Here is a 26,098-nt window from a genome sequence, read left to right as displayed (position 1 = left end):
GTTTCTCAGCTGTCTGTAGCCCTACCAGATGAAAATTTGTGCTATCTTTATCTCAACTACTCTTGCAGATCATGTGAAAGTAAAAGCATGTCATCTTATTTTCATCTTGTCTCTACTGGGCATTATTATGGGGTAATGGGTTTTAAAAAAATTAAATGGAGATAATCTTTTCAGTTAAAGAACTAGATCTCTTCAGCATATTCTGATTGATGCTGTCCTAGAAAATTGTAGAAATAGTAATTAGACACTATTTACTTTCTGAAGCCTTTCATATATGTGAGAAGAAGTTTCTTCACTGATCTAATCTTGTGGGGGCAATCTTGTTTTCCAGAAAACCTTTTCTGGCCTAAGTTTTCTGTATGTTAATGAGTGGTCCATCAAGTTTTATGGTTATCTTCTCTAGAGGCAGCTTGGAGTCTGAGGAATACATCACAAATACAAAATTGCTATAGAACTTTCTGGAGTTCATCATTCTTTATGGCTTTGAAAGATTCATGGCAGTTTTTGACAAGTGTCCCTTTTCCTTTATTGATACAGCATCCATCTTTTAAAAATGGGTACTACACTGGTAACTATTTGAAAGAATAGCAGGAGTTAGAGGGATTTGACTGATCAGAAAGCACTTTAGTAAAGGTACTATCCTCTTTTAACATTGACTAAATTATTTTTGATCTAGCAGCCTGTGTTCATTTTGTTGTCCAGCTAGAACTGAAGTGCATCAGAGTTATGCCACTTAAAAAAACCAAAACAAAACACCAAAAAAACCTGGAATCTTGGAGTGATCTGCTATACTGTGATGGTACCAAGTGCAATGTAACTATTCTTACTTACTCTTTGTGAGTGATAGCCTTTGAAAGAGTTTTGGCAGCTGAGTTTTATTATGCATCCTATAATGCTGTTTTTCTTGAAGGTTATCTTGAAATTTACTGGTATGGTCACCAGTCGTGGCTTTATACTTTTTAATAATGCAAAATTATTTCACTTAAATTTTGTGAACAGGATTTTATGATTCAGGCTTTGACGCTGTTCGAGAGTCTTTAAAGTCAGATTTGATGTAAAGTAAGAATTGATGTCAGTTGAGGAAAGACATTTTTCTTCAATTTATTTTGATAAGTTATTTTTTGTCTTGGATTATATTTATAGAACACAAGCTTTATTTTCTTCATCTGTCAGCTGATTAATACAGAATTCATTTTTTACCTTTTTCTTCTCTACCTGGCCCCATATACTACCAAAAACCCCTACAAAAGTAAAACCTAAACCAAAAAAGAAAAAGGCAGCTTCTGTTCCTCTAGTCTACTTGACTGTTGCTTGAATAGCATTTTCCCTACAGAGAATTGTGAACAAAAACGCTGTATGAAATATGCTAATATTTCATATATGAAATATGAAATATGCTAATAAATAATGGACCACGATAGAATAAAGTGGACAGAGGAAGAGTTGAGAGGATAATATATACGTGCACTTGCATTCCCAGTTAATTATTTTATTTGGTGACAGAGTGCATCAACCTCTTGAATGTTTTATAGAAAAAGAGTCATGAACATAAAATTATGAATAAACTTTGACTCTTCAAAGTGAGACCTTGTTGCATTGCTGCAATATTCTGTAGGAGTGTTTATTGCTTTATTGATCCTTAAAATATGGTTGATATTGACATGGCTTCTTACCGTATGAATAAATTAAGTGTATTTTTATGGTCAAAATGAAAAAACTTCTATTAAAACTTCCAACTACTTAGAAAAGATTGTCATGCTTTCTACTTAGTCCATGCATTTTATTTTCAAAGGCTGTGGACCTTTCTATTGATGAATCCAGTCTCACAGGTGAGACAGCTCCTTGCTCTAAATCTACAGCACCTCAGCCAGCAGCAACCAATGGAGACCTTACTTCTAGGAGCAACATTGCTTTCATGGGAACGTTGGTCAGATGTGGAAAAGCAAAGGTAAAAACATTATTAATAGGTGAAATATGGAAAATATTCTTCTCTATTTGAAGGTAGTTTTTATTTTTAAAGTTGGCCTATCAATTGAGAAATGTACTTTAAAGACTTACATATCTTGAGTTTTCTGAAACAATAGAAATGGAATAGAAATAGAAATTTTTACTGGAAATATGGAAAAGTTTACTGTGATACACTGCAGAGATTTTCTCATTGGTGCTTTTTCAGACACCGCTTTAAAAAGAAAACTAAGCTAGGACCAGTGTTAGGTAAGTGTTACCCTATTTGAGTTTTGTTACTGGTAGGTAGTTACTAAATACTTCAGCACTGCACAGAATAACAATTTGTTTCACAGAGGCAAAATGTTTTTTAGCAAAAATATTTCCTACTTGTGCCAAGAATTAATTTTATAAACAAAGCTAACAAAATCGTAGCAGGCTAAATGGCATTTGTCCACTGAGTCAAAGCTGTCAAGAGCTAACATTAAAATTAAATTTCAGATTTGAATTTACTTTTTTTTTTTTTTTAGGGGATAGTTATTGGAACAGGAGAAAATTCTGAATTTGGGGAGGTTTTCAAAATGATGCAAGCAGAAGAGGTAAGAGTGAATATGTAGATGCAGAGATACATATTTTGTAAGTGTATATTTCATTCATTAAAACTTTGAATTTATTCCATAGGAACTTAGTTAAACTTAATTACGTTGCTTTTAATATTTTTCTTTCCTCTAGTGAAACAAATCTTAGCTCTTGAACATGAAAGTAGTAATTGAATTCAGTGTAACAAAATATCCATAGCTGACTTAAAAATATTAACTGTGGAAATAACATTGTGAACCTTGTTCAGTGGAACAAATCTCACTGCAATTTGTGGAAGTGTATTTTTTTTTCAAGTGGAACTATATTTGTGCAAAAGAGATTTGCATTACAGATTTGTGTGCTGCATGCACAGGACTGTCTTTTATGTAGCAGTGTACTTTGGGGTTAGCATGTGACTCCTACTGCCTAACCTTTTATAAGCTCCCTTTGACTCTTGTACACCAAACTCCCACAGGGATTTTTCTTTATTGCAGAACACTGATCCACATGGTCATTCAGACTCGAGTGCTTTGTTTATCTGGGGCATTCTAGCTGCTTCTCTGGCTGCCTGACCAATGTAGAATCACAAGGAGACTTTCTCCAGCTGTCAGGATATGATCAGCCATGATATAGGGAGCACTTTTCTTTCCAGATATATACATTTCTGAAATGTGCCAGAACAGAGCAGCTAAAGGCATTAAACGTGTCAGGTAGGAGTGCATCACCGACCTCATGTTGGTAGCTGCAGTGCTTTACTACACCTTTCAAAGGGAATGCTGCTGTCCAGTCATCAAAGTGGAATCCATTTTAATACACATGTGAGGAAAACATGATCATCCATTCAGTAGTGTTTAGTTTGTATTGTAACAAGTGCAATTATTAATGGAAAAAACCCAAAATGCAAAAAAAGAAAAAAAACCTATGCGAGCATTCTATACCAACAACATTCTGAAATATCAGAGTATTGCAGGGTTATTTTTGATGTTTATATTACAGTAATACAATTTTAAAAGTAAATTTTGAAGGTAAGAGTGAATCAAACTTGATACTAGCTCTCTCATATAGAGCATATGCACTTTTTTCATAACTTGTTGAACGAAGATAATTTTACAATGACCCTGTCTTTTTTTGCCACGCTTTCTATACGGTAGTCTACCATATATTACTGTTAACAACCCCAAACTTACTGGCATCCAATGTAAAAATCTACTTTCCTGGGGGTTTTGTGTGTTTTCGTTGTTTTTATTTTTTATTAATTTTTTTTGCTTTGTGTCCCCTCCTCCTTTCTGTACCTTTTTTTTTTTTTTTTTTTTTTTGGAGGGCCCTAGATTGTTTAAGTATTTCCATAGTTTTCTATTTGGCTAAATTGAATTGTCTGCAAATGATTAACAAATTCCTTTTGATATGTAATTGGCCTTCCAGGGCTTTAATGCCTCTGTCTTGAAAAGTCAGTTTTGTTCTCAGGAACTTTTTGGTTTTGGAAGAAGTGCAGTGGCTTTTAGTCAGCATGATTTATTTATTTATTTATTAATAACATCTTTGGTATTACCTTTTGTATTAGATTTGCTGTAGACATCACAAAGCTCCCAAAGAATATTTCTAATAAATTTTGCATGTCAGTGAAGTGTTCTTGAATCTTCTTGAGTTCTACACAAGAATGGAACAAACTAGTCTGTTTTCACAAAGTAAACATATGGACACATAGGGTATCACTGCATCTTATTCACCGACAGTGTGTTGAAATTTGTGCACCTGAAGTAGTATGTGCTACAGTTCATGGTTTTTAACCTGTGCTTGTTAACTGCTGCATGTTTACTATTCATCAAGGCTCCAAAGACACCTCTGCAGAAGAGCATGGATCTCTTAGGAAAACAGCTTTCCTTGTATTCCTTTGGTATAATAGGTAAGAGAATGTAGGTAAAAGAATTACAAATTACTATGTAACTGAAACTAACATGTAGGCTTAGGGAAATGGAAGGGCTTGATCTCTCTCTTTTTAAATATTTTGACTCATTTTATTGGTCATGTTGAGTTCATGCCACTAGCCATCTGAAGATTACTACTACAACATAACTTTCATCATAAGGGTGTTTTCTTGCTTCTTCCTGCAAACATATTTTTCTCACTTTTTGTCCTCTAAATGCTTCCTTTTATGTTGCAGTGTGTCTTGTGTTCTGATTCAAGGTGTGTGTGAGTACCTCACTGCTGGTGTGATTGGGAAACTTGACTGGCAGAAACTTTCCTCACCTTTGCCATACTAATAGAAGCATGCTTTGGCAGTGATTTTCATAGGAAGCTTGGTTTTGGGTATTTAAGTTTTTTCTTTTCCCCATAAGGCTACAGTACTTGTTGGTTTTATGTTTATCCCAATGACTTTTTTTTTTTTATAGGAGTTATTATGCTGGTTGGCTGGTTGCAAGGAAAGCATATACTTGATATGTTCACAATTGGTGTGAGGTAAGATTTTTGGTTTTAGTGTACATCATGCATTACAGCAAGTCTGTGAAAGCTAGTGATGTATATTATAATATGCTTGCACACAGACTCTAAAGTTCACCTAAGTAATTCAAACTGAAAATAGACTTTGTGCTGTAAAAAAAGCAAATTCATACTCATTTCTAATGATACAATATGTTCTTGTCAGTCTCAAACTGCATTTTTATGGTGATCTCCGATTGTCTTGTGGAACATCTGCAAACAGATGAGAGTTGTACAGTTTAAATTCCTGTCACTGAATAAATAAAGAAAATGTAATTTTATAAGTAGAATCAGACAAAATGAAGTTGTTACAAGCCTTGTGTTATGCAGTTCACTAGTTTATTTTCTAGCATATTGTGGAAACTTAATCCCAGGGTGTTGTCTGCTGAGAATAACACTGAATTTAGATGATCTAACTCTGTACTCTTAGAAAAGTTGCTGAGTTGCTAATTACATGGACAGTGCATAAGGCAGAAGTGTTTCTTTAAATGGCAGGATCAGACTCTAGAGATTTACCCTTTTGGGGGCAGGGGAAGCACCAGGACCTACAGCTTTAATCGTTGTGTAATGAGTTATTGTGATCTTGTTTACTCTGTTAATCAGGGGGGTTTTGTTGTTTCCCCCCCAAATGACCTTCTGTGCCGTCGCTTGCTGCCACATCATGATCTGGAAGTAACAGCTGTGGATCAGTGGTCACTTGAAGTGGTGGCATTTCCCGGTTCTGTTTTAGCGCTGACTACGCTTACTCTTCGCGATCTGGGCTGCTTTGCACAGTCCTAATGAGTGTTTTGCGTAGGCAAAACAGTTGTACAATTGATTTGTCCCTTCCCGCAACTTTTCCTCATACTTTTGCATAAGGAATGAGTAGAAATGTCTAAGTTACTGCATTTTGCTGCTATCTTCAGTGTATATCTTATAATGAATGGTATGCAACTAGAATCACATGGCAGCTGTTTCCTTTCACTTTTAACCTCAGTGAACAGACAGCTACAGAAACAATGTTCTGAAGTGTAAATGCATCATTACCATGTATTCATGTGTGACCTTCTAAGACAAGATTTCTGTATTTACTTTCATTACAGTTTGGCTGTAGCTGCAATCCCTGAAGGACTCCCAATTGTAGTAACAGTGACCCTGGCCCTTGGCGTGATGAGAATGGTGAAGAAACGGGCTATTGTAAAAAAACTGCCTATTGTTGAAACTTTAGGTATGACTAGACTAACTTAGAGATAGGATTTTGATTTTTGATTGTTAAGAAATCAACACAAATATTGCTGACTAATGGCTAAAATAAAGCAGGTGGTATTATTTTGCTAGTAGTGTAGTGGTATCTTTAAAACATTCCTAAATTGAATGCATTTTAGAAAGTTAGAATTCAGGTATATGTTTTTGTGGGCACTCTTTTTTTTTTTTTTTTTTTTTTATTATTTAACTGAAATAAACAGTTTGTCAGTTAATAGCATGCCACACTAGCAATAGTCTTAACTGTGTGATTTGATGTATGGAGTACTCTTTATACTTGTTTGCTGTAAGATGTTCTTGTTAATAAGACTTGTAAAATGTTTTTTAAACTGAATCTTGGGTGTAAATTTAGGAATTATCGTGGCAGTTGGAAACAAATCCAAATTTGAATATTAGAAAAAACTTTGTAATCATAATGCACCTTCAGGATGTTATGCTGCTCCTTAAAACTTAAACTCATTTAAAAACATTAAAGTTTAAAACCATTCTGTATGCAGTTTCAGTCATGAAACATGTAAAGCACAGGACATGGAAAAGAAATAAAAATACTAAGTTAAATAATTCAGTTGCATTTGATTATTTTTTTTGCATGTGAAGATTGGAAATATTTTTTCCAATCGCTCTAGCAGAGTTTCATTAGTGTTGCAAGGTTTTTTGTTGCTTTTGCAATTCCTGCTGTCATGTCCAAAAGTGTCAAGATACTGCAACACACTTTCAAAATACGCCTTTCCTGAGTTAAAAAGGCATATACAAATTTCACATTTCTGTAATCTTTTCAATCTTATTAAAATTTGCAGGTTTAGTAGTAAGTCACACTTGTGTAACAAAAATGTTGTGGCTAGTGTTAGGTAGATGTTGCACTTTTTGATAAAGAAGAATGACTGCTGTAAAGCAGGCTCTTAGCTTTCCTCCTCACCAGGAGTCGCAATTGAGATTTCAGTAATGTAGTTTGAGATACAGTAAAAATAAAATGAAGGAGAGGTAGTGAATGGACGCATTTCAGATTAGTTGTAAATTTTGGATTTTAATTAGTTTTTTGATTTATTGGACAAACTTGTGAAGAACCGTGTACAGCTATTCATGAATAATTGGAAATTGGCTGTCTTTGTTAAATCTCATTTTGTTTTTTTTTCAGAGACAGCTGCAGTATTTCTAGAAATTTGCTTGTCTTGAACATTTTTGTTCTTGTTAGTTGCTCTTATTCTAAACTGGCACTATCTTATAAATGTTAATTGGTTATTTCAGGTTGTTGCAACGTAATTTGTTCAGATAAAACTGGAACTCTGACAAAGAATGAAATGACTGTTACTCATATTTTTACTTCAGATGGGCAGCATGCTGAGGTATGTAGTGAGACTGTTAGACCTTAACTTTCCTTTTTATTTTGTTGTGTGTATCAGCTGAAACATGCTGGAGTATACTGCAGGTAAAGCATCAGTTAAGAAAGCGTAAATTTGTTCCACCAAACTCCTGTTCCTCAACTTCCAGCTAATTCTGTTCTTCAGTTCATTTAGTATTGTAGCCTTTGAGCTGTGTTATCCAAGTCTTCTCTGGTTACAGAAGACTTTTTTTTTTTTTTTTTTTTTTTTGCGTAATATGTTAAGTTCTTAAATCTCTTGATGGCTGTAGGTCACAGTAAGACGCATGCTGAGATACAGTACAAAGACAAGTTGAGAGATTGTGGTTTTCTTCAGTACAGAAAGTTAAGGCTATTTTGCTTTTGCAGGTGGATAAAAATAAAATTTGCACGTTACAAACATTTAAAATAGGGATATCCAGCTTTTGGCTAAAAGTTTATTATGTGAACCCTTCATACTGAGCATGTACTGTCATTCTTGGTTTTTTATAATGGATGGAGTTGGAAGTAGGAGCAGGATGTGAAACAGTGCTTGTGTAGGTTGGGGAGTTGCTGCAAAGGCTGAAGTAAATGCACAAAAGGAAAAGCAGCAAAGTGTGGAACTAGATGTGGTTTCATGGGAGTGTTTTAAACAACTTCTTAAATTCTCAAACTCTTCTCGATCAGGGTTTTTTTCCCACATTACAGTTAACAGAGAGTCTTGTTACTGACTTTTGTAGGTATTAATATTGGCATTTTGTGTTTGCTTATATATCCTGGTATTTATTTTTCTATTCTTACAATTCTGTAGGGAAACCGTAATTGCTTTTTATTTTTACTACTAGCACAGTTTGTTTACATCTGGGTCAAATCAGCTCCTTTTTCTTTTTCAAGAGAACTTGAAAAGGCTGTAAAATATATTAGCTGTTAGTGCTGTAGACATGAAGACTTTTTTAGGATCCTAGTGGGATGCCTGGTTTTTATTCACTAAAAACACAATTTTACTGTTTCTAACACCTCTCTGAGGTCTCAGCTGAGAGGCTGTTCAACTATGGTTGGTTTTTTGGTTTTTTTTTCTTACTGGATGAAAGCAGGACTCTGCTCTGTACTTCCGTTTCCCTGCAGGGGCTATGCATTTTTAACCAGGATAAAGACGAATAGGAGGAAAAAATTAGAAAGCAAAAGAAAGAAGCAAAAAAGAAAGCATGCCTAATACTGTAAGGAAACAGCATACACTGCTTTTATTTATGCAAAGGAATAAAATGTTACTGTAAAAAAAAAAAAATCAGTCTCTTAATATATTCATTGAACTCCCTTGCCCTCAGAGATTTTATTCCTTAATCTAGTATCTGCTACATAGAAGCTGAGTAGGAGAATCCATTCACGCTGAGTAAAATCAGTCGTCATGAATAGCCTTTTTAAAATTTTCTGTAGTTGATAATAAAAAGCTGAGGTTAAACCAGTTTATGAACCTGGTGAACATTACATTGCATACTGCCTTTGGCTGTTTGTCTTGCAGGTTACTGGAGTAGGTTATAACAGGTTTGGAGAGGTGATGCTTGATGGTGAAGTTATTCATGGTTATAACAATCCATCCATTAGTAAAATTGTTGAGGTAAGATCTTGGCACAGAGAGGTGGGTTTTAATTGATGACATAGCACAAGAGCTTTGTATGGCATTTACTTTATGTTCTGTTTTCTCCCCTTCCTCATCTTTTTAGGCTGGTTGTGTATGCAACGATGCTTTGATTAGAAACAACACATTAATGGGGAAGCCAACAGAAGGGGCTTTAATCGCGCTTGCTATGAAGGTGTGTACTTGATCTTTTTGGATTCATGGCAGTTGGGAAGTGTGTAGAAATAAGTTGTGGTTTGGGGTTTTTTCCTCATTTTCTTCTCCTTTGGGTCTCCTAAATTTGTATTGCAGCTGCTCATCTCCTGTGTTTCTTATCTGTTGGAAATTTTGGGCATTCCGAAAGATGAAAGAAAATAATTTAGAACTGAAGTAAAATCTATTTTCATGGTTTTGCATCTAGTACTGTCTTTTTACCTGCCACAAGCTAATCTACCTTTTGAATATTGATTGTGCTGTCTCTTTCCCACTCTTTCCCATGAGAAGCAGTAAGTAGTTGATAACTGATGTATTGGTGACTGCAGCGTTTATAGTGCCCTTTAAGTGCAGGCCATGGGCTGTTTGAATTTTGGACACCGATTAAATGTTTTGGGTTTTTATACAATGCTGTGTGACACATCCACTACAGCTACTGAGGAATGTGGCAAGGCATCTTAGCACTTGATTATTTTCTGTGATGGTGAATAAACTCAAAAACATTGAAAGATGAATGTGTTACAGTCTTTTTCTCCCTGTGTCACTGAGGCCTGTGAGGTATCTATCATCTTGCTGAGACTTGTTCCAAGTGCCCAGTCTTTTGACTGGAAAGGACCAGAGTGGTGTTACTCTGGCAAGAGCCCATAGAAACTGAGGACAACAGGAGTCTTTCACATCTGTTGCTGGAAAGGGAGGTAGCGAAGGAGTTGCGAAACTTTGAAAGTAGTAAGAATGGCTTACAGCAGGCTGGGACTTCTGCGTCTTCTTTAATCGGCACTTTCTCTTGGACTTGGTTGTGGGTAGAGCATGGAATGCTGTGAGCCCCATCAGGGTGGGGAGAGAACAGCATTTGAAATGAAATGCATTTTGTCTGGAGTCTTCTTGGTTAGTTTCAAGTTAAATGTTTGGGTGATTCTGATCACTAAAAAAAAAGTCATTTCAGGTCATTCAAACTTAAAATCAGTGACTTGCCTTCTCCAGACTTTGCCACAGTCTTGTGTTACAATTTGTAGGCCTTCCTAGCAGAGCAATTACGTAGAAGACATATATTTTAAAAAAAAAAAAAAAAGCACTAGGGTGATAAACCAAGAGCTACATTGCTAGTCATTGTTGATGGTCATAATCTACAAAGTATTTCAAGATCCTTGGATCAAACAGAGTATATAATGTTAAATGATCTGACTTGTGTTGGAGCTGAAAGAAGCTTCTAGGTTCTTTCAGTGCTAGTTTGTCAGAAGTTTGTCTAAACCGGAAAAGAGTGCTCAAAAACAACTTTGGAGATGAAACTGGTTTTTATCTATGTAATGATTGTTAACGAAGATACCTCCACAAATGAACAAATTGCACAGCTGTTTAAAAAGAAAAGGTCCTGACATTGTGGTGATACTTCTGTTTTATACAGATGGGTTTAGATGGACTCCAGGAAGACTACATAAGGAAGGCTGAATATCCCTTCAGTTCTGAACAAAAATGGATGGCTGTTAAATGTGTTCACAGAACGCAGCAGGTAAACTTCAGTCACTGTTTCCTTATGCACTGGCTCTGTAGAACAGTTATCTACCTTGTTAATATCCTCATTTTTCACTTCAGAAGTTATGGCAGGCTGGCTGTAGTGCACCATCCTGGAAATACGGTTTTATAATAGATACATTTTTAGCTCTGAAGTGGAGATTAAGAATCACAAGGAATTCTTCCCATAAAAGGCATACTGGGAAATTATACTAAGTATTTTGATATCTGAGACTTTGAATGTATACCTGACTCTGTCTTCTTCTTTCTCTGTCCTCAAACATCTAAAATAATTCTGCCAATCTTCTGCTGTTTCAGTGCTACATAGATGCATAATGAATTAAGAGTAAGAGATGCATTGATCTTCAATAGTAAAATTCCTTTTGTTGGAAAACACAGGTGTTTTGTGGTTTTCATGCAGACAGCGTGTTCCCCAGTGTTAACAGATTTTATTGATGTCAACAGTGTCCTGGATTATCAATACAAACCATTCTTTAACCTCTTTCTGTCTTCCAGTGCTTTCACGTACATATTTGCATTCATATTTCATTTAGACCAATCTGAATGTTTTTGTTACAAATATTGACATAATCGCTGCCAGTCTGATAACTGGAGCCTTCTAGATAGTATGTGCAACAACAGACCTGATTTTGGATTTATGGAAAATTCCCTAGTACTTCTGACCAAAACCAGGCTTGCTGACAGTGTTCAAGTATCACAGTAAAATCTTTGCTTTGGAAACAAAGCATTTAACTCTTTTTATCTATAACGGATAATATGGTTGTATTATCTTTGTCTGTATAAAGAGTGGTGAGCCGGAATTGCTGTATGATTTTCATCCATGTAAGGATTTACTGCATCTGTATTTTGGTATCAGCATTTTTAAGATTGTTGAAAAAGTGGTAACAATTTTAAAGGGAGCATAAATTATTTGAAGGCTAAGAAAATGCAGTGGGTTTAGAAACTTAGAGCTCTATCAGTTAAGCCTATCAAAGATTGAGGTAACTTGACTACCGTGCATAAAGACCTTCACAGGGAGAAAATAGATATATTAAAAAGAGCTTTTTAGCTCAACAGGAGAGAAGATGAGAATCAGTGGTTGGAAATTGAGCTGAGACAGCAATTCTTAATGGGAAAGAAGGGAAGGGATGAGTTGATTTAGCATTGGAGTTAAGTGTTCGAGGTAGGTGGGGGATTCTCAGTCCCTTGATACCATCAAGGCTAGGTCACTATCTAGAAAATATTAGAGTTGTTAGGCATGGTACAAGGATGCAAGTGATGTTAAATGAACTGTGCAGCTAGTCAGATGAGGAGCTAAAGTTCTTTCAGGTCTAATGTTCTGTGTAGGTTTAATTCCTGTCCTTTGCATGGCCTCTTTAGTCTATAAACTGTGAACCGCAGTGGCTAGTGTGTATGGTGTCTGCTGAAATGAGATATTGATTATTAGCTTGGCTCTTTTGACGTTACTGCTCTTCACTGTACACTGTATAGAGATACTCAAAATACAGATTTTTAGGTTTAGAAGTGTAACTTTGATTTGCATTATGTTCTGAAGACTTTTAAGAAAAGTACAGATTTGCAATTCTTATGTGTTCATGTATATGTACTTGTGTGTGTATATTTACATATACATACACACACATGCACAACAATTCTTTTTCGTTTTAGGACAAACCTGAAGTTTGCTTTATGAAAGGTGCTTATGAGCAAGTCATTAGGTACTGTACATCATATAACTGTAAGGGGCAGACCCTACCTCTTGTTCAGCAACAGAGAGAGCAATACCAGCAAGAGAAGACATCTATGGGCTCTGCAGGACTTAGGGGTAAGGCTGTTTCAGTGTTTCAAAATATCCATTTTTTAAAAATGGCACTGCTTATTGTTTGAAAAAACCAAGAACAAGAAGAATACTAGGAATTTTTTTTTGTTCAGTAAGTGCTACTGGGTTGTTTAGTTTTTATTTAAAATGAGAGTCAAAAACCAGGTGCTGTTGCCTAAGGCCTGTAGAATAACATGATTAAATTGCAAAAGGTGAGAAATGGCACTGCTGGTTCCTGTCATCTCTTGCATGTGACCATAACTGAACAGTACATTGCTACCTAATAGCTTCTATATCTCATTATAGATGTCTGTATTTTTTTAAATGTGAATGTGTTTATTTTTCTGTTACTTTGGCTGCTAGCACCTTTGTGAGTTAGGCTGTCACAAATGATTGCAGGTCAGAAGATGCCATTAGAATTACCTTTTATGTTAACAAAATGTTTAGATTTTTAAATATAACTGGAAGTATTTTACACAAGATGATTGATAGGAGATGGTTGTGGGCAAGCATATATGTGGCTGGCTTTCTTTGGCCTCTTTACAGAGACCTCTAGGCTGTTAAGTCCATCCACAGCTTTTTAAGGTTTTGGTTGTTTTTTTGGCTTTTGGTGGTTTTCTTTTGAAGGTAGGGGTACTGTGTGGCTCGTGAAATTCCTAGGATGCAAATTATTAGAAGCTGTGAGGATATGCTAGAAGTGATATCTCTTTGTGCTGTTTTGTTCAGATAGTCATTCTGTGTGTCTGCTTCACACCACTGTCAAACAAGAAAATCTAGGATGATGTTTTGAAAAAAAGTGAATTTGCTTTTCCCTTACAACTCTAATGTAATTTAAATATATTTGAATTCAGTTTCCTACTGTAAAAGACATTCCAGAAAATATTCAGCATGTACTCAAATGAAATCTGCCTCTCCAAAAGAAAAAAAACCAAAAAAAGCAGAAAATAAAAACACGTTAACTGATCCTCCCTTTCATCCTTTTGCCTGTACAGAGAAACCACAAAGCTAAATGCCATTCTCTTTCCACACAGTGAAAGTATAAACACCCTCATCTGAGAACAAATGGGAAGGTTATCTTTAAAACCTGGAACATGTATGTTTGGTAAAAAGACTACTCTTTAGAAGAAAGGAATATACATAAGTAGGCTATTCTGAATATTCAAGATAACAGACATTGCTACCAAGGTTTCAAAAAAGAAAATTGCAATTTTCGCCCTTTGCTTTATGCTGGCACACTAGTTTAAAACAGTTGTTTTAAATGCTGAGGTAAATGTTAATTTCAAATCTTAACTTACCTTTTTTCTTTGTCTCCTTAAAGTTCTGGCCTTAGCTTCTGGTCCTGAGTTAGGACAACTGACTTTTTTGGGGCTTGTGGGAATAATTGATCCCCCACGGACTGGTGTAAAAGAAGCTGTTACTACACTTATCACGTCTGGAGTTGCAATAAAGATGATTACTGGAGATTCACAGGAGACTGCAGTTGCCATTGGTATGAATAGTCTACTTCCTTTCATTTTTCTCATGTTTTCTGTTTTGGCAGTGCCTAGCTAATTGTTGTGAAGTGTGGGTATTAAGTCTTTAACATTCGTGAGTTCTGGGTTAACATATGACATAGTGCAATTGGGAGGAAAAAAACACCTAAAAACCAACACCCTAGCCTGAAGTGATATTTTGGTTTCAGCTTAAACTGTAGTTTTTCTTATTTGGTTAATGTATGACTCTTGCTGTCATGTTTTTTCTTACTGTATTTTGTTATAACATATGTTTGATTTCTGATTCTTTTTCTTGCAACCCCAACACGACCCTCCCTACCGTCAGCTCTGTATGCCTGTCTTACGGCAACAGGGAGAAACTGAGCCAGTGACAATGAGTATTTGGGATGGGTATGGCACGTGAATACTGTCCAATACAGTTTTGACCATGTAACTGCGGTTTAAGTACTACTAATAAATATTTAAACAAATCCCTTCTTTTTAAAATATAATACATTAAAGAACAAGTACTTCAGCCAGAATATGAATACAGGCTGATGAACAAAAATTTGAATGTGCACATAAAAAGTACACCCCCAAGCTAGCAGTACTTTCTCAGAGGGGTTTTTTCCCTTGTCTCCCCCATGTCATTGTTCATTTTCTGTCTTGTTATTTTTGAACTGTGAATTCTTTAGAGAGGACTGAGCTCTTGTGTTTATATGGCACCTGACACAATGAAGTACAGACCTTTCGACCTAAAAAGTCATAAGGAAATAAATATCTGGTTAGAATAGACTTTGTGGCATGTGTTTGTTCCTCAAGAGTTCAGATAATTTACTCCACTGTACTGAATCAATAAGGTGTTAAGATGTTCTGCTCTAGGCATTTCAAATCTGAACTGCTGCAGAAAATAGTAGATTAAAAAAAATGGATATTTAATGTTTTTAAAAGGGTAAATTATTATAATACCTTTTTCATTATTTATTTCCAGCTAGTCGGCTAGGATTGTATTCCAAAAATTCACAGGCAATCTCTGGAGAAGAAATAGATGATTTGGATATTCAGCAACTTTCTCAAATAACACCAAAGGTTTGTTTTGATACACTACTTACTGAAATGCAGTAAGGGATATATTTTATATTGAGAAATGCTTTCTTCTGTGAAAAGCTAAAATGTAACTTCTGAGACACAAATAACATGGTTCTAATAGAAGTGATACGATAAATTACCAGAGGCTTTTAGTACAGAAACATGGAAGCTGTCCCAGATCAATCGAGTATCTTCCGGTTTGACATTTATTTCTTTCAAATCACATGGTTATCTTTTTAGTGAGTTTATTACTTTTTGTCTCTTCTAATGATTCGATTTGGTGTTTACTTTTCAATGCCTGTATTGGAACTTTCATTTTGCCACCTGTCACTTTCAGTGAGCATCATCACCTTTTTGTATTGCTAGACAATTTTATTTCTGTGAGTAGCTCAGCTCATATATATAACCTTACAGTTTGCATGTTCAGACAGTCCATCCTTTTGTAATTTGTAAGAGGAGCTGTCTGTATCTTTAATAATTTTTAATCTGAGGTCACTGGTTGAGAATTTTGAAAGGTTCTATTTATTAAGTTACTGCTTAATACTTTTTAGTTATTAAATAACTAAATGTATTAGCCAATGTCAAAGTTGTAAATGTGAAGTCATAATCAGATGCAATTGAGGTTCAGGCTTGGCTATGTTGCAAAATTTATGCTTCAAAATGCTGCTCTGTTTGCAAAAGACTGCAAAATGAGACTGCAGTGTGCTTGAGTCTGATGTAAGCAAGCCAAAGCCAATATTTACAATCAAGAAATGTGCATGTCAGCTTTGTGTCTTTCCTTGGTGACTCACACAAACAAACTTAGAAAAAAAGAATTGTATGGTAAATAGTAATTTTTGGTTTATTTGGTAATGCTTGTTCTTAAGGGCTGTCCACCTTAAATAACTGAAATAGCTACAAATTTTCTTTGTGCATGTTTGACCTGAGAGCTAATTTGTTTTCTAGGCATTTATTTAAAATCTTATTAGGAATTAATTAAAGTAAAGCAATAAGATTGATATCTGTGTACAGTCTAAAGTGGCTGGTGAGAAGTCTTAACTTCTTATCATTTCTTAAAAAGGAAAAATAGATGTGAATGCTAACAATATGGAGTTTATGGGAAACTAAATTCCATGTGCTCAAATGTCAATTTACAGAGAAGACCAGAGACAAAATTCTGAAAATTAATAATTCTTTCTAAGCTGAGATCTCTATTAATTAGCTTTAAAACTTCAATCTATTAATAATATGCTAGATAAACTAGTAAAATTGAAATGTCCTGAGTAGCTTGCCACTAGTGCTGACAAGGAAAAAGGACATTAATTGTACAGTCAGCATGGCAATTGCCTGAGTGAATTTAGTCAGGGAAGGCCAGCAGTGAGCCATTATAACTCAGTTGTTTCATAATTTCAGAATGTTTTTAAATTGTATATTCTATCTTGAAATAATTAGCACCAACTTTGTTTACCAGAACATATTTTGAATCTTCTCTGGAATGAATGATTTCACTCAATTAAAAACACAGCTCACTGGTGCTTCGACTTTAGAGCTAACAAGGGTAGAGTTGGCCTTTGATAGTATTTTTTTATCGTCTAGCTTTATAATGCAATTCTTTAAATTTCTCAAATTTTCACTACTACTTCATTGTGCTTTTAACAGGTTGCAGTATTTTACAGAGCCAGTCCCCGACATAAATTGAAAATTATAAAGGTACGTCTTACTAGAGACTCAAATGCCAGACCGTTGCTATGGGTACTGTTTGTGGTACCTTTACTTAAATTATAAGTATTTCAAGATGAAATCAGAAATGCAGTTGGTTTGAAAGTGATGTATATTTGAAAATATTACCTAGAAAAATGCGTAGTGCCCACAAGGGATAGGCAGCTGCTGGTAGGCAACATCATGCTTGCTTCTATTTAGGGAACTGGGAGTTGATTGAGATTTTGTGTCACATTGCAGTTGAATTGACTAGGAATTTGAAAGAACCATATTTCGGATACTTCTCAGGACAAGATAAAAGGGCATGAATTTCAAACCATGTCTGAGGTAACACTTCTGTTCAGAAGTTAACAAAAGAAGGTAGCAAAGAGGGACATACTCCATGTTAACAATTGGAACAATCTGAAAAGCAACAGTAAGGAGAAGGAAGTCAAACATTGAGACAGTTGGAATATATTGAGAATTATAAGAGAGTGATAATGTTAAAATGTAAATACAGTATCTTCTAGGGCTTTTTACTTTCTCTTAAAGGCAGATTTTATCTACCCTAGCTTTAAAATTTAGGCTGTCTGAATATATGAACTGAAGCTTAACCCAAAAACTTGTATAAAAATTCATTAGAATACAAACAGCTGCATTTTTTTAAAGGATTTTATGGTGGAATGATAAGAAATTGGGGGGGGAGCAGGGGTGATGACACCAACCTTGCATCTAGAATAATTTTGTAGGATGGGTTATTTCAATCCCTGATTTAAGCTCTTTTCCTTTTTTTTTAGTCCCTGCAAAATAATGGTGCAGTAGTAGCTATGACAGGAGATGGAGTAAACGATGCTGTTGCTCTGAAGGCTGCAGATATTGGTGTAGCAATGGGACAAACCGGAACAGATGTTTGTAAAGAGGCAGCAGATATGATCCTCGTGGATGATGATTTTCAGACAATAATGTAGGTGGCGTTTACGTACTTACCTTGTGCATGTTTTAATGAAATGTTGCCTGGGTTAAAAACAAAAGAAATTCCCTGAACTTGTAAGTGTAGCAGTTGTTAGAATTCTCCACTAAGTCAGGAGAATTACCTTTATGGTAATTACCTGTATTATCCTCTTAAAAAAAGGGTTAGGAACATAAAAAAAAGGGTTGGGAACATAATAGTACAAGGGGCAACTAAGCATTTCTGTCTTTTTGTGTATGTTAATAATATAAGAATGTATTTACGTATTTAGACCTTTGTTACTTTGGTCTTGTAGATAGATCAGATTAAGTAACAAAGGAGGTCGTGCATGTATGTGCTATAAAAGCTAACCAGTATTTCTCCTTCTCCAAGTAGAATTATAGTAGTAGTATATTTGGAAACATAACCGATGTGAAATTGTGAGTCTGTTAGCTGTCGATAGAACTCATCTTCATTTAATTTCTTACTTCAGAAGCATAAATTTTATGTAAAAGTGAGACCATTCCTCAAGATTTAAAAATTTTACAGTGCTGTGTTTGTTTCCAACTCTTTAAATGTGGTGTTTCAGAAAAGGAAAGGAATATAAGCTATTCAAATATCACAGGTGAAAATAAGTTACCAACTTCAAGTAACCAGCTCTTTGTTACTTGTTCATTTTCTTTTGTTTGGTGTACTTCAAAGAGAGCACCGCTAAACTTACGTTGTTTTGAATTTCATCCATCTGACTTTTGAAGGTAGTGGCTGTTGGCAGAGCTGGACCACTGTCTAGCGAGATAGCCTTCATTTTGAAATTATGCTTCAGTTTGTCTGAAGGTATGATGCTTAACCCTTGGGAAGAAATGAAATGTAGGAGTACAATATAAGAAAATCTACTCCAGTAGCAGTATGTCAGAGGATGATCTGAGAGTTAAAAGGTCTCCATACTAATTCAGCCAACAGCAATGTGCTGTTCTGTAAAAACAAAAGAGAGAAGGGGATCATTTTAAGATACTCAGAAGAGTACGTAGGAAGGATATCTCTGGTAAGTACTTTACTTTACTTGGGCTTGATGAAGCTTCTGCTGGAATGCTTTATGCAGTTTTGCTCACTTCATCAGGAAAGCTCTCAATAGGAGAGTGGAAAAAGTGGTGAACGCTGGTGGTGGTGGGGGGAAGTATGAGCTTCCATAGTTTTACATCCTTCCCACTAACCCCTTTAGTAATTTGTCTTAAAAGTTACAAAAGGAATGCTGATTAAATGTTGGTTTTGGTTGTTGGGGGAATGGAAGAAAGAAATCAGTTTGATTTAGGTATTCAAAAACACTTTCTCACCACTATAATTGCGATAACATGCTAGAGGTTGAGAAGGTGCTCTATACGTATTTCATTCTGGTGTAGTAAGAATACATGGTCTTCTAAAGTCATGCTATATTTCGATGGTTTTGTAGAAGTGTGTGTGCTTTGGGGTTTTTTTTTGGGGGGGGTGGGTTTTTTAAATTATCTAACTTGAATGGGAAGATCTTATCAAGGATGATGGTGAATCTTGAACCAGGAGGAGATTTTACCATTGACGTTTCATTTTGAAAGTTAAGCAGCTGGAAAAATAACTGTTGTGATTAATCTCATAGTCAAATTGAAAAACAATGAGTGTCAAAGTTATGAGAACCTCAACTCTCATTTGTTTCTTGACATTTGTATTGCTGCTTAAAGTAATAGCTTTTTTGCTTTGTTTTAAGCTTTTTTTGGCAGTAGTCTCATTTGTCTAGTGATGTAATCTTTGTTTTTAATTGCAGGTCTGCAATTGAAGAGGGTAAAGGAATTTATAATAACATAAAAAATTTTGTTAGATTTCAACTGAGCACGTAAGTTTGAAAAGTTGACAATATCAGAAGGTTCTAACTATGTTGTGAATGAATCAAAGCATCGTGAAGCAGATGCTGCATAAATTCATGTGAACGTTGTAAATTTCACGTAGAATGCTGATATGCTCTGCTTTTGAATTTTCAGTATTTTGTATCTAGTGGCTTGTTTCATTTTTAAAGAACCAGAAAATAGTGCAATAAACATACATCTAACTTTGTCACAGTTCTTCCTGTTAAGATGTGAAAAGTCAATAACTGAGAGGTTGGAGAGAAACAGCATAGCTACCTGTGGGCCCTTGTTTAAAGGAGTAGTTAGTAGTCATTCCCTCCTTAACCCAAACACATATACCAAATGGAGGAAACCAGGGAAACGGGAGGTTAATTTCTCTGTAATCCATATACTGGTTTGTGGAATGAGTTAGCTCTGTGAAGCTGACTTCCTTTTGTTGCGTGTAAGGATCCCTCTGCTAACTATATCGTGTGTATGTAAGACAAGAAGACAAGAGTTCATTAGGCCTTAGCTGAAAAAATTTTGCGAGTTTATCTTACTGAATCTGGATTCAGGAATGTGGTTTTCCTCTTCGCCATGTTGTTCATGTACTTTTTTGAAGCCTTCATGGCATTTCAGAGTGGTTGAATGAAGTTGCAGAAATTAAAATAAAATGAAAAACCAAACACAAACACCCCCCCAAACCCCACAAATGCCAAATAACCCCAAAAGCAAAAAAAAAAAAAAAAAAAAAAAATCCCCACCAAACCCCCCCCCAACACAACAAACAAAACCCAGAAAACACCAGCCTCTTAAAATTTGCATAAAAATTGTTAGAAGTGTTACATACTTTCAATCTTGACTAGTGTCCTGCGTTGGTAGAAGACTAGAAATCTGCTTCTGAAAAATAACTAAGCATTGATATTTTAGGAAAGTGTGCTTACCTGTTAGCCTGGGAAATAGTAGCCTCAGATTTTTGATGAATGAGTTACCCTTTTTTTTTTCCTGTCCTTCTTTGCAGGGAGAGCATAATAGGATTCAGTAGAGCTAAATTTGGAATTATAAGTCTTGCTCTCTTCTTGTTCGTTACGAAACCACTTAATCTTGCACTCAAAGCAATTAGTGCATACTTGTTTAGAGACGTTTCTAATACCAACCTTGCAAACAGCTAATCTATTTTCAGTCTTTTGCCTAGCCTTCTCCTCTTGCTAAGAAGGAGGAGTGGTGTAGGTATTTTTAGGGAGCTTGGGTAGTACCTTGCTTTGACTGATTAGTCAAACTATTGACAGGTGCACAGAGTGGTTGCCATGTTAACATCAAAAGTGTAAAAGCAGTTTGTTTGTTCAAAACCAAGTTTAGAAGTTCTGCTTCTGGCACAATAAAAGTAGAGGACCCAGTTCCCCAGGAAAAAATTGATTAGGTAAAGGTGAGTGATAACTCTGGAATGTTATCTTAAAGTTTGGGAGGTTTTTCAGATGCAAATTTGCTGTCTTTTAATTGCCAAACCAACGCTGTTTTAAATATGGACTGTGTCAAGAGTATTCTAAATGAATTCATGCTCTACCTTTAAAGTTAGGCTTATGTCAGTCATTATTCACACTGTCAAAATCTGTATCTACTCTTAAATAGTTGAGGCGTTGATTACAAAGCAGTTATCAGTGGATCTTCAGAAATGTTCCATGCTGACAGTTATAAAAATGGATTCTTTCAACAGGAGTATAGCAGCACTGACTTTAATCTCACTGGCTACATTAATGAACTTTCCTAATCCTCTCAATGCCATGCAGATCTTATGGATCAATATTATTATGGATGGTCCTCCAGCTCAAAGGTAAGTAATTACTTTAAATATCATTAGAGGTCTGAAGTCCTTTTATTTCAGCAGGGAAAATGATTGCTCATAAAGAAAACTCGGAAGTGTTAAACTTCAGTGAAATATTTCTAAAACAGTGTTGTGGTTTAACCAGGACAAACAGCAAACTTCTTTGAATTACAACATTTGCAGTATAGTTGTGTGTTCATTCCTTTTGATTTGCTTTAGTATCTAATGATAATTATGGGGGCAGCATGGATACCTAAAGAAGATCCACATATATGCCCATGAAAATTGCATGCAGGATTCTGGTTTCCCTCAGGGTTCTTCCTCTGACCCTCTTCACTGCAGATAGATGGTGGAGGGAGAGGTGGAAAGGAACAAGTGGTAAATTCCTTGGCTAGGCTGATCACGGTAACAGAAATGGGAAACATGGCTAATATTGCAGCTTCCTTTTAACATCTGCTAATTTTAATACTGTCTGATACCATGCATTTATGGACTCTCAAACTGCAGTGTTAGAATATTGCCTGTTACTAATACATATACATATATAACTCAATTTTCTGAAAGTGAAAATATCATGTGCTGATTTGAATGAGATGATTCTTAGGCTGTAGAGAGAAGACTAAAGTCTTTCTTTCAACTCAGAAAATCTAGTCCTTAAGTTAGAAGCAGTAAATTATTTTTGTGATGATAAAAATCTAAGATGTTCTTTTAATTGTAAGTCTTGGGGTGGAGCCTGTGGATAAAGATGTTATTCGGAAGCCTCCAAGAAATTTGAAGGACAGCATTCTGACCAAAAACCTGATTGTTAAAATACTGGTTTCATCAATAATTATCGTGTGTGGAACACTGTTTGTCTTCTGGAGAGAGGTATGACAAAAGTACAAAACTTAAAGTGGTAACAAACTAATTTAAAATAAATCCTTTTTATACCAGAGTTGGAATTCAGAATTTGTATGAGCTTAGTTGCAAGTTTTGTCCACGTTTATTTAATGATCTATTCAACTAGGAGATTAGAGAGGAAGATTTTCGAAGTAGTTGTTGAAATGAGGAATACAGTTTTATTCCCCAATCTCTCTCTTAACACAGACTTTTCCAGGTCCCAGATCTACTTGGGAAACCTTGGCCCATAGAAAGTCATTGTACAAATCTTCTAGCCATGAAACAGCCATTTTACTTTCTCTTCACAGTAGACAAAACTGTTGTTTGAACTTTTGGTAGTGCATCATAGAATTCTTGGTATTCCACGTGCTTGCATAATGTTCGTCAAGAGGCTTTATTTAATCACAGCTTGGAATTACAAATTGTTATAATTTACAGGTGGATAATTTTTGCTATATGATTTATTAAATCAGCTTAGGGCAAACAAGTTCCTTTGATTTATTAGCTAATAGAACTTGAGTTATTGTAATAACTTTGTTTAGTTGTGGAGGGTTTAAAGCATGCTAAAGCCATTTTGTTTTCTTTTGTTGGCAGTTAAGAGACAATGTAATAACGCCTCGAGATACAACCATGACTTTCACCTGTTTTGTGTTTTTTGATATGTTCAATGCTTTGAGTTCTAGATCTCAGGTAAGTGATTTGTATTGTCCATTTACACAGTATTTACACGATAAGCAGAATTTTCTTTGAGGGAGGTTCTTGCTGTGTTTGTTTCAAGTGCATTCCTGCAGATTTACTTCACATCTGCTATTAAGCTTCAGAGTTTCACATGTTTACTAGGTAGGATTTTTTAAATTACAGATAAGCATTGGTTTCCTTAATTTTTTTATGTGATGCGGAGCTGGTAGTAATGCTTCTGTCCTGACAGGAGCAAGGAAATTTTTATTAAAAGCTGAAGTGTGATGGTCCTTTGTATTGCTATATACACTTGGTTGGGTTTGGTTGGTTTTTTTTCCTTCTGAAAATTCTGTCAGTTTAGCATCCTTTCCAGAATCTGAAGCTTCTTGAAGGCCTTCACTTTTTTGTTTTGTAACCCTAAACCCATAATCCAAGGAAAATTTCTTAAACTGTTCTTTCTGTCTATACGTTTGCTTTAAGGAAACAAGTCTGAAATTTTGTGCTAGTTGGAGAAAAGTACATCGCTAGTATATATAATTACATTTACTCTAATTTGTGGTCTATTTTCTGATATGAATTGTCAGAGTCGACAAAAAACATTTCCTTCTAGTGTAGAGGGCACCTTCTAATGCACTGTACTTGCAGAAAAGTATACAAGTCGTTGACTGTGAAGACAGGATTTGTACTCTGTTTACCAGAGAGAAAATGCAATTAGCCTGTTCAAGATCTTGTTCTGGATTATCTAAAAGGTCAACAATAATTTTTTACATTTTCCTAAAATGTAATGGATGAAAAGAAATTGTAGTTACAAAATATTTTCTTGTTTAGATAATTAAGATTACATCTACAGTGTAACATGTTGTTTATTTTACAGGCAAAATCTGTGTTTGAGATTGGACTTTGCAGTAACAAAATGTTCTGCTATGCCGTCCTTGGATCTATAATGGGGCAATTATTGGTCATTTACTTTCCTCCACTTCAGAAGGTTTTCCAAACAGAGAGCTTGAGTTTGTTGGGTAAGAACAGTTCCCTTTTCAAAATTGTACATTAAAGATTAATTTGTAAATGCGTTATCTAATGGTTCTATAAAAGCACTTTCTGGCTGTTGGCATACAACTGGAATACAAAGGGAAAAAAAAAATTCATTTAATATGTTTTCTTTGGGAACCAGGATCTAAATGCATATGATACACAAGTGATCAGTGTGTTCTTAAATTTCTTAGATGCTTATGTATATTAAGTTTTCTAATATAAATTTTGATGCAGGCAAAACTGAAGCATAGAGTTTATTGAAGGTTTTTAAGCACTATTAATCTTACTATTTAGCAAGTTTTTTCTCTAAATAAAAACACCTTATTTAGAAATCTTGATCCTTTATTAAATAATCAACTGCATTGTCATAGGATAGACGGACATAGGGATTTTAAGAAGCAATAGACATGTAATGCTGTTAGCCTTTTTAAGACTTCATTACTTCTATGGTTTTCTGGAGTTAAAGGATTGTCATGAAATACACGTTTTTACACAATTCTTTTTATTGCAGCATCATTTCTGATGATACTAATATTTTTTCAGTATGAAGTTAATTATGTTGCTTAGTGTTGTTTTCATAGGTGTTGATAAAAATAGGATTATGAAATACCTTAAAAGTTTGAAATGTCATGCCTGTACTTAAGATTTGTGCGTAAACTATGCATGTTAATTTCTGGACCTGCAAAAATTGATTCTTTCTTCATTTCTCCTGAACTTACCCAATGATTGGGAGACAGTTTGAAAGTCTTGTAAGTCTGTTCTTTTGTAAGTCTGCCCTCAGCCTTAAGTAGCATATTTTTAAAAAGCTAATTATCTTTTTCCAGATTTACTGTTTCTTCTGGGGCTCACTTCCTCTGTGTGCATAGTGACTGAGATCATAAAGAAGTTTGAAAGAAGCAAGGAAAAGATCCAGAAACGTGGAAGTTCTTCTTCGTCAACTTCGTCTTTTCTTGATGTATGATGCATATTGCATTCTTTTGTTTGCAAACTTAGGGATTGCTGTCTGACGATGCAGGAGAAAGCAAAACAATATTTGGAGGATAAAGAAATCCTGAGGGCTTTTGACAAGTCCTTTGTTTCACTGGCTAATGATGAACGTTTATGTTTCAAGACTGTTTAGAATTTAACTTCCAGCTGTGGGAGTAACAAATGAAATTATGCAACTTTGGTAACATTTTTCCTCAAACATAAATTTACTTTTGAGATTGAACGGGATTTTGTGTGTGGGGGGGGTTAATTTAAAGAAAGATCTAAGCCCAAGTCCCATTTTCTGCACTTAAAATATATAACTGTAAAATCCTTCTCTTAGATATAAATATTTTAGTTTGTTTTTATTTAAAACATTGTACTATTTTACTTTTATGGTGATGGGACTTTGCTACTAATACAAGGATAAAAATATTTCGGAGGCATTCCACTGGGTTTAGAGTCTGTCACAAGAGTGCCATATTCTAGCTACTGTATTTATTTACTTTATCCTGCAATGTGTAAGCGGCTCAAGTACCTTGTGCTACAGTTTTTTTGTATCCCAAGTTGTTTTGGTTTTTGGTTTTGGGTTTTTTTTTTTTTTTTGCACAGGATGTGACCGCTGTCGGATCACTGTTTTTCTTTTCTTTTTCTGTGATTGAAAAGCCTATACTGCAATTTGAAGTAAATGTTTGCTTTTCTTAAAAGTGTGTTGTCTCTTTGTTTTAAAAGAAACTGGCATTTACACCAGATTAGCATGCTTGTTCTGATATAATTTTAGATACAAGCTTTGTTTCATGTCTTGTTCCATATTTACTTTAGCTTATGACTCTTAGATCACTTGAGTGATTATAGGACAGTACTGTTACTGAAATGATTTGTAATGTATTGAATTAGAAAATGAATGCACTAATCCTCACTCTAATGGCAAAAAAACCCCACCCCTCTT

The 26,098-nt window shown here is 35.2% G+C and overlaps 1 protein-coding gene across 10 annotated transcripts in view; it reads left to right on the top strand.

Annotated features, from left to right (window-relative positions):
- ATP2C1 (ATPase secretory pathway Ca2+ transporting 1) overlaps positions 1-25,856 on the top strand; it is a 67,242-nt gene extending 41,386 nt beyond the window's left edge. For 9 of the 10 annotated variants that reach the window (XM_075745655.1, XM_075745659.1, XM_075745662.1 and 6 more), the window contains 20 exons: positions 1,793-1,948; positions 2,475-2,543; positions 4,351-4,426; positions 4,914-4,980; positions 6,084-6,208; positions 7,489-7,586; positions 9,099-9,194; positions 9,301-9,390; positions 10,810-10,914; positions 12,585-12,741; positions 14,054-14,224; positions 15,199-15,296; positions 16,935-16,985; positions 17,771-17,937; positions 19,715-19,783; positions 21,487-21,603; positions 22,314-22,461; positions 23,068-23,163; positions 24,026-24,167; positions 25,008-25,856. In XM_075745655.1, the coding sequence (XP_075601770.1) occupies positions 1,793-1,948; positions 2,475-2,543; positions 4,351-4,426; positions 4,914-4,980; positions 6,084-6,208; positions 7,489-7,586; positions 9,099-9,194; positions 9,301-9,390; positions 10,810-10,914; positions 12,585-12,741; positions 14,054-14,224; positions 15,199-15,296; positions 16,935-16,985; positions 17,771-17,937; positions 19,715-19,783; positions 21,487-21,603; positions 22,314-22,461; positions 23,068-23,163; positions 24,026-24,167; positions 25,008-25,144 (2,235 nt within the window). In that variant the 3' untranslated portion in view covers positions 25,145-25,856. Of the gene's footprint in view, positions 1-1,792; positions 1,949-2,474; positions 2,544-4,350; positions 4,427-4,913; positions 4,981-6,083; positions 6,209-7,488; positions 7,587-9,098; positions 9,195-9,300; positions 9,391-10,809; positions 10,915-12,584; positions 12,742-14,053; positions 14,225-15,198; positions 15,297-16,934; positions 16,986-17,770; positions 17,938-19,714; positions 19,784-21,486; positions 21,604-22,313; positions 22,462-23,067; positions 23,164-23,796; positions 23,901-24,025; positions 24,168-25,007 lie in introns of all 10 variants that reach the window. The other variant, XR_012834057.1, reaches the window with a different exon arrangement.
- The last annotated feature ends 242 nt before the right edge of the window (positions 25,857-26,098 follow it).

Source organism: Balearica regulorum, chromosome 2 (genome assembly GCF_011004875.1).
Source record: "Balearica regulorum gibbericeps isolate bBalReg1 chromosome 2, bBalReg1.pri, whole genome shotgun sequence".
NCBI lineage: Eukaryota > Metazoa > Chordata > Aves > Gruiformes > Gruidae > Balearica > Balearica regulorum.
This window is presented reverse-complemented; position numbering and strand designations above follow the sequence as displayed.